Below are 11,863 nucleotides of genomic sequence, written 5' to 3' on the forward strand. Positions count from 1 at the left end.
AGGAAGGCAGTATTCTTAAGCACAAGAAATATGGAATAGTCTCCCAGCTGTTGTGTTGGAGACTCATACAGTAAAAGCATAAATAAGAGAAACATATTGCTATAATTAAGATTTATATAAGATATAAATAGCAATTCTCCCCCTTAAGTAAGCACACAAAAAGGCTGATGGATGGACCTGTAGTTTTTTTTCTACCATCAAATTCTACAATGGGATGGTGGTAATGGTGGTGGGGTGGGGGGTGTTCTACCAAAATTCCATTTGCAGAAATAATGATAAAAAAACCACTATTTTTAGTAATGGGTCGATATGCTAATCACTGTGTTTATTAAAGGCAAATTAAAATATAAATCTTCAATTTTACAAACCTACAGAAAAAAAATTGCCAGGCATTGCAAAATCACCACAATCGCCAATATCTCCATGTTTTGTATAGAACTGTGGGAACCTTTCAAAGGTCAATTCTGCCAGTTGCTGTGGTCACCACTAAAAATGTATTCAATGGTTTCAAACACCCATAATTGCTTCAAAATATAGAAAATGGACCCATTGAAATGAATGGGAAATCCTCTGTCCATATCACAGGCCCAGTGCTGTTTAAATTATTAAGTGAATGAACAAAAAGAAGGGCAGCCTGAACCAACAAAAAACAACCCCCCTCCTTTCCAGAGAATAGGTCTAGCTATTGGGTCAGGGTCATGAACATCTTTGCCAGCTCAATGGACCCAATATAATGCTGTAATGAAATAGTCTGCGCACCTCCTGTTTGTGGCACTGATACTCCCAAATGCTGATATGGAAGTGACAGTTTCTATTCGCACCAAGTAATTACATTATGGGAAAAAGGAAGTGAGGCATGAAAGTGTACATGGTGGATGGAGTGTGTCTGTACATTTGATGTGTAACAGAAAACAAGAAGGTATATGAATACCAATAGGGGTTACGGGAGCAAAATGGAATTTTAAATCTATAAGAATGAGATCAAATAAGATTTAAAAAAATACATTTAAAATATTAAATGAAAGCAAACAAAATGTCATTATGATAATAATGACAAAATTATGAAACCAGTTCCAAATATGAAACTCAGCATATAATTGTGACATGATAATCAAAGCTAAACAAAAAATTTTTTGAAAAAAAGTTTAATAAATATATAATTGAAATATGCAAAAGTTGTTTCCCTCTGGATGCTGAACAGCATAGTGTAAAAAATAAATCCTTTTTTCAAGATGACAGTCTTCAAAAATAATGTAGAAATGAATGTTAGAAATCTTTAGTTGATTCACAATCTATCAAAGACATCCGTAAAATGATGCAAATCCCCAGTGTCTTTGTGACTGACTATTAAAAAATTAAACACATAGTTCCCTACTCTTTCGGAATGTCCGGGAGAATTTTTGGGAGAGCAGGGCAACCTCCCGAATCCTGCCCAATTTGTTGGTGAAGTGGGTGGGGCGGAGCTAATCATGTAATTGACGCCACTCCCCCTTCTATAATTAGCCAAAATTGGTATTGTATAGCAATAGTGGGTCCTAATTACGAAATCAGCATGTCAACATCCCCAAGACATGGCCAACTTTGGAGCTTTGGGGTGATCTCCAAGGTTGGCAAGTATGAATAAACATGATCCATTTATAGCAATGGTTTTATGTTCCAATGTTGCTCATTGGCATTAGCAGGAAACATTTTGTAGGAAGGTGACATTGGAGATTTTATTGCTTCTTACTTACAGTCAGTACTTCGTACTGCAATGATAGCGTAAGTAGTTTAGTTAGGGGCTTTACTGATCAGTAGTACGTTTCCAGACATTCAGCTCCTATGGCTGTCTATAAGAAATATTAGTTTTACCATTTTTCCTTGGTTTGTTTCTTCAGGCAGTTATTAATGATTTATAATTCTGCACAGTGTTATGTAACTATCATGGCACCGCAGTCACATGGAACATGATATAGTAAGCTCTGTGCATCCTCCCCCTTCTCCCCCCCTCTGTCTTTACATGACATACTTAGAGCTGTGAGCCTGTGTCTATGTAACTGCCATACTTTGCACACTCCAGAGAGATTTTGAAAAGGATGTAATGATTTGTAAGAGAACAGTTAAGAAAAATGACTATCAGATGCTTTCTTTACGCTTACCATATGGTGATATTGAAATGGAGTAACAGTCTGCAGTCAGATTGGAGTTTCTGTGCCTAATAACCAGCATGTTTTGTTCTAGTTAAGGGCTTCATTAGGGGATGTTGTAGGATGGAATCTCTGCAGCTATTTACACTCCCTGTCGGTCCCTGTCTATGTGTAATAATCACATGAGATGAGAGTGATTGAATTCACTACCAGTATTTGTCAGCAATGCACATTGCCAGGAAAACTTCTTTATATATATATATGTTAATATAATACTGAGCTTCTTCTCACATGGTTTTAAAATGTAGAATATATATATATATATATATATATATATATATATATATATATATTTATTTCAATACAATAGTTTTGCAGACAACTTTCTCATGAGAGTTCACATTTCCCCTTAACAAACCCATCCTTGGTGAGTGTACATTTATAATGCAGAAACAAAAAAGAAAAGGAGGTTGGAGGATAATGAAATACAGGTTATTACAGATAAGACATATTATTATTTAAATATAACATGAACTCTTCAAATCTACTTGGGGTCCTTCCCACACAATATTAATATCACCTACAAATCTCTTAAGTGTTTTAATAATATTTCTAGAAGGAATTTTATATATATAGATATATATATATATATATATATATATATATATATATATATAGAGAGAGAGAGAGAGAGAGAGAGAGAGAGAGAGAGAGAGAGAGAGAGAGAGAGAGAGAGAGAGACATACACTATATACACTGCAGTGTGTCACAGAAGCTTGTAAACTGGACAGTTATTTTTATTACTATATGCTAAAACAGAATATTTTTTGAGTGACAAATTAATTACCTTTTGTATCTACTTGACAAGTATATGTGTAAAGGACTGATTCATTAAACAGACACATTACATACTGCTAAAATAAACACACACACACAATTTTTAAATATAACAATACTCCCAAATCCCTCATTACCACTGTATTAATTAAATATAAATGAAAATATTTATTCCTCCTCTATCATAGTCCAATTCTCGACATGTGAGATGTAAATCCCCCACCTGCTCCTTAGCGCTGATAGGGTAGACCCAAGGCTCGTGGTCTCCTTGTTACAGGGGAAATCAGCCAGAGCTGTCTAGCACTGGGACTGATTGAGGTTTGGTGGGAGGGGGGAACACTGTCCAATTATTTATTTGTTTATTTGTGACACCGGCCCTGTGAAATGACCAGGGGATTTATAAACTAATTTCAATGGGTTTATTTTTTCAATGGTGTTTAGCACACACACTGGAAGCACCATTGAAAAGAATGGGTAAATCACCAAGATTGTTTAAACATCGCTGGTGAAATCACATTTTTTACATTGCTGGAAATGGCTGCAAATTGAATACACAATCAGACTGTTTTCACCATACAAATAAATTACCTATTACTGAGATTAGTGTAAACAATTAAGCATACCAGTAGTATCTCATTGGTTGACTGCTTCAACAAATCAGTAATTGCATCCACTGCCAGCACTGGAACACATGAAGCCACTGTCTTGGGTTTAGTGTGTGAATGTGTTGAGCACAGTAATGTAAATTGGTTTCTAAAAACATTAAATCTACTGTTAGTTTTATTTATTTTTATTAGCTCTTTATACTATCTTATACTATCCTATACTGTGGATAAGCAACACTTTCTGACTTGACTGTACTTTTATTTAATAGTGAAACAATTTGATTGAAAAACAATGTCTGTTGCTGGCCTATTGCAATAAGTTTTTTTGCTTTGTCCCGAAATCCAGCATTTGGAAACCCCCCTCTAAAAATATTGCGTTTGCCCCTGCCTCCAATTCATAGACTTCATTCTGACAAACATTGGTTCAGTTAGTAAGATAGCTGCCGAAAGTGTACAAAACACAACTGCTACATTGAACAGTGATCCCGAGATTTGAGGTGTGTCTGATACACTGTTACTATTACACTGTTACTATTACAATGTTACTATTACAGTTACAATTCTGTTACTGTTACACTTCTGTTATTATTACACTGTTATACTTCTGTTACGATTACATTGTTACACTTCTGGTACTGTTACACTGTTAGCCCCCATCAGACATATTTCATGCAGTCCTACCTGTTTACGAAGCATGTGTCAGATAATATTTTATTGGAGCTTGTACATGACATTAAGTATCACCAGGACATACAGATGTTGCATTTTAAACTGTATGATGTGAAGATTTTACATCCTCACAATGATGGAAACTGCTGCACAAATCTGATTGAAAAAAAAATGTGAGTAATAGAGCAGGTTAACTATAAATAACCTATGTGATAAAATGATGGCAACATCTTCTGTATGTGCTATTTCCTTGTCAATAAAAGCATATCACTTTTTATATTGAACAGGGCTGTATTGTAACCGCACCTGGGACGGGTGGCTGTGCTGGGATGATACGCCTGCTGCACAAAACGTTACACAGAACTGTCCAGACTTTTTCCCAGACTTCGATGTTACAGGTAGAGTATTGTTTTCCTTTCTGTTTTTCTACAGCCAATAGGGAAACATATTTTAAACCTTACTGGAGGCAATTTACTAACATTGGGGCAAACTTGCACAGTGCAGAAACTCATAGCAACCGGTCACTAATTGGTTGATCTATTCCAGGTCTGGTCACCTTGTGGCTCTGCAGGCAATGTGAAACTACAAACCCCAGCATGCTTTGCCAGAAGATAACCAACTGATAGCTGGCAAAGCATGCTGGGACTTGTAGTTTTACAACACCTAGAAAGCCACAGGTTGGCGACATCTGATCCATTTCAAAATATAGGGTTCATTTACTAGGCATGTCTGCATATATGTCAATTTGCTAATGCCTTTGCTTGTTAGTAGAGTCATCTATGCAGATCACTATTTGATGGTTTGGACACCAATGTCATTTTATGTGGAAACAATAAGCACATTATTTAATATTAATACATTAAGGTTGCATAGCCATCTGATTTTACTCTCCTGATTCTTCGCCCCCCCCCCCCCCCCCCCCCCCCCAGACCTCAGGGGGCTTCTCCATGCAGTCTCAATCTGTTCATTTATGTGGTTATTTTTAAACCTAAAATACAAGCTGCCTTATATAAAATAACTAATAATAATGTTCACAAATATATATGAACATTTCTTAGAAGCTCATCAGAATGGAAGACATTTGAGATAAAGGGATATAAAGAGAGATAAAGGGTAGATTTATCAAACCTTCTAAAAAGAATAAATGGAGGTGTTGCCCTTAGCAACAAATCACAGAAAAATGATAGCTGATTGGTTGCTATGGGCAACATCTTCACTTTTTCTTTTTGGAAGGTTTGATAAATCTATTCTAAAGTTGTTATTCTGAAGGGAGATGTTTTCCTACACACAGTAGACTTCCTGGTATTAATCACATTGAAGGACACTGTAGACCTCCCAACATTTCAGGGAAGAAAAAGAAAATCCATGCCCTGTATTACACATACTTAGTTATAATGCAACGTCTGTTACGGGTATAGTGGTTCTTTAAACAAATATAGTTAAAATGAGATGGCCAAGTCCATACATCTTTTACTAACCTGTTTTTGAGGGCAACATGGAGAGAAGTTTGCAGGTGGACAACTGCTTTATTTTAAATAATTTTTGTACTCAGCAGTAATGCTCCTATAATGTACCTATAATGAGACAACCTGACGTGGCTTGTATTAAGCAGAAAGGTTTTGGGGTCAATGAAATTAATTTTGTGACATCACTGTGGCATGAAGTGGCACATGATGCATTGAGGTCACAATGTCATGGGTGATTAATAGGCTGAAACCCCCGTATATCAGTTCCACCCACAAAATAGCCACCTCCACTGTCTGTAGGCAACAGGTACATCTATATATTAATAGCATAAGCACGACTTTTATGAGTGATTTCTTAGTATGATGTTGTTGTCTGAGCATGACACATCATATACCAAATTAAAGGTCTTGGCCTGTAGATTTGCAGAATATTTGCAAAATATTGGCGTTGTAATCGGTTGCATCATTTCAGAATTGTTTCACCAAATGTTTGACCCCATTTACAACTAAGCATCACCATTGTCCTCTGGGTAATGTGGCAGTTGGCAAAACACCTGTACACCTGCTGGTTGCTCTGGAAACTGTTACAGTTAGTGAACTCTCCCTGTGCACCTGCTGGGTGACCTGGAAACTGTACATAAATAACTTACACCCCACAGAGTAATCCAATGAACCCTCCTTGTGAATATTATAAGTAAATTAATATATACTCAGAGGGTGCACTCACACATTAATAATCATAACTACAATGAAAAAAGAAGGGGAAAGGAAAATGTGCATCACTGAGGCAGTTGTTGGATAAATACATTTTAAATTATAAGATATCAATCTTTATTGGTATACATTAAATATCGTTGAATAGAAACTCTTTATTAATTTTAGTGAAATAATTAAAAATTGATGAGTTAAAATAAATTGGAATTAAATTATACTGACAATTAAAATGGGACAGTAGCCCTATGAAAAATCAAAAACCACCATGGTCTATAATTATTATCCGTATATTTCTTCTGTAAGAATTATATTATAGAAAATATTAATATATGTTCAATCACCTTAAGAATCACTGTACAATTATTTGGGTATAATTTTTATTTATATGAAAAAGTTTCATGCATTTCTTTATATATAATAAGCAAATCATAATAGATATAATATATTTGTTTAATTATTTTATTCTATTTATTTAGTTTCACACATATATATATATATATATATATATATATTATTTTTTGTTTATTAACACTTGTCACTCTATGGATATTATCATCCCTCAATTTACATCACCTTAATTTTCCTTGTTTTCAATAATAACATCAGGTCCCCTTTTGGAGATCCTGTCTTATCATTCCACTTAATCTTTTTCACTTGTTTTAATAATATTATAATTTATTTTCACCATCACTTAGTAATTTCTCCTATAATAATTACAATCTTGTATATAGTCAATTCCAATATTGTCAACTTAATGGATTATTTACCTTTGTTATCGATTATGTAGTGTTTCTACCCTTTGGTATTTTTCTAAATAGTAAATTGAAGGTATAGAAATAATGCTTGTGACGTTTTTTATAGTATTTAATCCAACACACATTAGTATTACTAGGTGTCCCAGTAATAGGGACAGAGATTCCTGTGTGTGGTAAACATTGACTAGAGGCATTATAGGCGCATCAACAGAATTATGTGGCATGAATTACGTTAACATGACCGCAAACGTTCTAAACAAATGATCACGTGACTGGTTTCCAGTACACGTTGCAATAAATGATGTTGCACAAGAAGGCAGGGTTTGCACTATAAAGTCCTGTCAGAGTCTGCCCTCGGGTTGCCAAGATTAAGCCTATAGCGAAACGCGCATTGGTGTTTAGCTACACACACTGCCGTTTTACAATTCTAATGTATACTATAGGGTGATATGGTCCTGGATCAGTGCGCCTCCCTTTGGGGGAATGATATATATAGGGAAACCTATCTATTTCTAAGTTTGATATTTTGTCCATGCAAGACACATTACATGGGGGTGTGATCAGACCCTATGTTGCTTATTAAACAAGAGTAGCACATAGTGAAATATAGGGTCACTAAAATTATAGAGAATTTATATATTTTTAATATAGGAGTGTTTTTTGATTTTTCATAGGGCTTCTGTGATAGGAGGAGAAGAGCAAATGAAATGTTATAAGTAATTTACCTTAATAGATATTACTCTCTCTGACCTACTACTTGAATATTTTGGTTAACCTTTTACAACAACCAATGAAATAGATACAATACATTTACATATACTAATTTAAGACATACAAATATATATTCCATTGGTGGTTGTTAATTAAGCTATAACACTAATTAGCATATGATTATTTGGTTCATGAATTAAGTGAAATATAACCTGCAATTTTAATTGTCAGTATAATTTAATTCCAGTTTATTTTCACTTAAATTTTAAATATTTTAATATAAGTCTGAAAATTAATAAAGTGTTTCTATTCAATAATATTTTAATGCATAGCAATAAAGACTGATATGTTTTACTTTAAAATTTAGTTATCCAACGAGTGCCTCAGTGACACACATTTTCCTTTCCCCTTCTTTTTTCATTGTTGCTCTGGAAACTGTGACAGTTAGTGAACTCTCCCTGTGCACCTGCAGTTACCTGCTGGGTGGTCTGGAAACTGCAGCCACATATATCAGCACGTCTTGCGGGCATCTCAATCACGGACTGCTGTGTTATTTCATTATTCACTTATCCTCGCTTTGTTTACATACGCATGCCAAGAGGCCTCCCTCGAGGACTTCGACGTGGTGGAACCCTTACAGGTTCATTGTAAACCAGGTCACCCAGCAGGACTGCAAACAACTGTCACAGTTTCCAGACCACCCAGCTGGTCACATGTTTAAGGTCACCCAGCAGGTGCACAGGGAGAGTTCACTAACTGTCACAGTTTCCAGAGCAACTGTGGTTACCAGAACCAGTGTTTACATATGGACAGTTTTACGTTGCATTATCCCGAGTGAAAACAGAAGCATGAATCAAAGTTAAAGTTCAATATGACCAGCAATGTAACTTTGATGGAAGAACTTATACATATAATGTAGTGTATAAAGAAATGCTTTAGTTCCTTTAATATAGTGATTTATAATATAGTTATATATTCATTATACTTGTATACTTGTTAACATTTCTACATAAAAAAAAGTTTTTGAATTCTGTTAAAAAAGTAATTTAGTCATTACATTTCAGTTTAATTTAAGGCGGTTACCCTAGTTTTAATAACAATTTTGTTATTTTACTTACTTTAATAAACATGTTAACTCACTGCATAAAATTAAAAGATTATGAAGATATAAACACTATTGATCGAGTTTGAGAATATAAATAAACTGCAAACCAAAATATAACAATTACTTTTTCTTTTAATATTGCCATCTGTTCTCTCTCAACTCAACTGAGAATACATCACTAAGTACTTGACAGAAATAGGCCAGATTTATACTGTATGAAATGCTCTGGTGATGTAGATTGTGCAATTTTTAAGCCTTCAGTCACCAAATTAAGCATTTGTTTGCCTGATGCTATGTAAGTTCTTTATGTTTTCCATCCATGTTTTACCATAAACAGATGTCATCTGAAATAGCTTAAGGCGTGTTCTACAATCCCCAATATGCTTAATTGTAAATATGGCTTCACTGAATGACGTGTTGATCAGAGACGCTCTTTGGAAGCTAAAATTGTAACAGTTAGCGAATTAAGGGACAACAAAAAGGGACACTAAATATAAAGAACAATATCAGTATCAGGTTGAAGAGGTTAATGTCAATTGTTCACTTGTTTCATATGATGAGTGTATTTTGTAATTGAGCTGAAAACCAAGCTCACTGATACTGGTCAGTAAAGTTAAAGGGACTCTAAATTTAAAATATAAATTACATTACAGTATATAAAAGAGCTGCATACAGCAGCATACAGCAGCATAGCAATACATACCCTGAAAGATAATTATATATTAATAGCATAAGTATGACACTATGAGTGACTTATTTCTATGATGCCTTTGTCTGAGCAGGGCATAACATATACCAAATTAAAGGTTCTGGTCTGTAGATTTGCCGAAATATTGGTGTTGTAATCGATTACATTGTTTTGGAGTTATTTCGCAAAATGTCCGCCCAGCAATGCATTTCCTCTGGAAAGTGTGAGAAGTAACTCTGGTCCTTTACTATATCATTATTAAATATTCAAATTCTGGATTGATTCCTTGATTTACATAAAATGCAGTTACTAAAAGGATACATGTACATTTGATTCTGCATGGTTCAGTTAATAATGTTGGTGTTTCCTAGCGTTACTAGTTTTTGTTGTCTTAATTTTGGTGTGATTCTTAAAAGTATTCTTTATTTATTATGTTGAATTGGCCAAGCCCACATTTTTTAATCCCCCAAACCAATTGTGGTTCCCCAAACAAGGGGTAAAATTGGCTTTATGCATTTTTAAGAGGGGTAAGTGTGCTGTTGGTAGATAGAACTGGGAGGTGGAGGTTTGGTGGAAAGTACCATGGGGGAGGGAGTGTTATTGGGTGCAGAGAAGTATGTAAGTATGGGTCAGAAGGAGGACTCTTTATAGCATGTGCCTAGGGTCAGTAGACTATTTATTTAATGGTGCGGGTAAAGGACTAATTATTTAACAGTGGATGGGAGTTATTCATATATTGGTGGGACGATGTAGGGGCAGTTTATTTGATGGTGGGGGTAACTTAATTTAACAGGAGGGCCATTGTAGTGACTATTAATTTAAAGTGGGGGTATGGGACTATTTATTTAGCGCTAATAATTGTTAGAGAAGAAGGAGGGCTATTAGATAGCTGTTGGGGGGATGGGTTTATTTATCAAATGTTAATACTATTAATTTAATACCAGGGCTGATTGGGAGGCTTATTTATTAAACATTGTGCTATTAACAATGGGGCTGGTTTGGAAGAGGGAGGCCTAGAGTGTCCACTCATTGCTAGACTTTACATATTTCATGTAGCAAATTGTAACATTCGAGGATCCAGCAACTGAGCTTAAGACACCAGCAGTAGTGAAATCTGCAAGAACAGGTAGGAGAGAGCAGGACAATCTGTCCTGATTATGGTGATGCAGTCCCAAGTTTGGGTGGCTGTCCTGCTCAGTCAGGACTTTGTCCCCACAGCAGGGACAGTAAGGAGATATGTTCCACTGCACTTTGCTCTGATGGTGAATTGTGAGCTGCGTGCACCTAACAGTAGGGCACCCATGCATTTCAAGTAGGTGGGAAGGGATTGGAGAGTGGCCTTGCACTGTATCAGAAGAAAATAAAATTCACTCCGGTGTGGTGACAGAGGCAGTTATCCTTCTTTGCTTCTGCACCCTCTAGTTGCTGGCTATGTATCTATGGGGGCTGGTATGCACCTTTAATGGCGCCCTGCCACTTTGCAACAACAAAAATTTTTTCGGGAGCCCCTACTACTGCATTCCTTCATGCCCCATTTCCCCTGTTTTTGAATCCTTTGGGAATGTCACAATGATGAAGTATATCTGTATATTGTACTTTAATCCCAACTGCTCCTTGTAACCAGTGATTCTCCCTAAGGCTAAACATTATAATGTAATAATCACTGTATTTGCAAGAGGGAGATCTGCCCTCATGTCTAAACAAGGGAAGTATTGGCTGGGTATGCTAATAAAGTCTTTGCTCATTAGTCCAGTCAAAAGAAGCATGATTGGTTGGCTCAGACTGGTCTAAACCCGCCCCTTCAATTGGCCACTCTACTCAATCATACATTAGGATTGGTTCAGTATTTCAAGTGCTTATTTGAATTTATGGCAAGTGTGGAGACAATGCTATGGCTCAATATAAAGAGCACATATTGCTGCATTGTGTGTGCAGCATCTTGTACTTCTGGATCGGAACCAAATACTGGTATACAACAGTCCTAGTAAGGTCTATTCATGAGCAATAAACATAATTCTTTTACAAGATTCTGAATGATGCTTATTACATGCTGTGATCCTGTGACCTACATATAAGAGCTAAAATTCTAATACTTTCCCCAACAGTCAAGTGAGGCCTGCACCTTGAGTCAACCCTCTGCGAGCAACCGTGTAGTCCTGATCCAAAGTAAGGGGTTAGAAGGAACCA

General features: G+C 35.8%; 1 protein-coding gene across 1 annotated transcript in view; it reads left to right on the top strand.

Moving 5' to 3' along the window:
* Window positions 1-11,863, top strand: part of CALCR (calcitonin receptor) — a 241,844-nt gene that overhangs the window by 144,369 nt on the left and 85,612 nt on the right. Inside the window, exon 4 of the mRNA XM_075211802.1 lies at window positions 4,525-4,635. Coding sequence (XP_075067903.1) covers window positions 4,525-4,635 — 111 coding nt within the window. The remainder of the gene's footprint in view (window positions 1-4,524; window positions 4,636-11,863) is intronic.

Source organism: Mixophyes fleayi, chromosome 5 (assembly GCF_038048845.1).
Source record: "Mixophyes fleayi isolate aMixFle1 chromosome 5, aMixFle1.hap1, whole genome shotgun sequence".
Classification (NCBI taxonomy): domain Eukaryota; kingdom Metazoa; phylum Chordata; class Amphibia; order Anura; family Limnodynastidae; genus Mixophyes; species Mixophyes fleayi.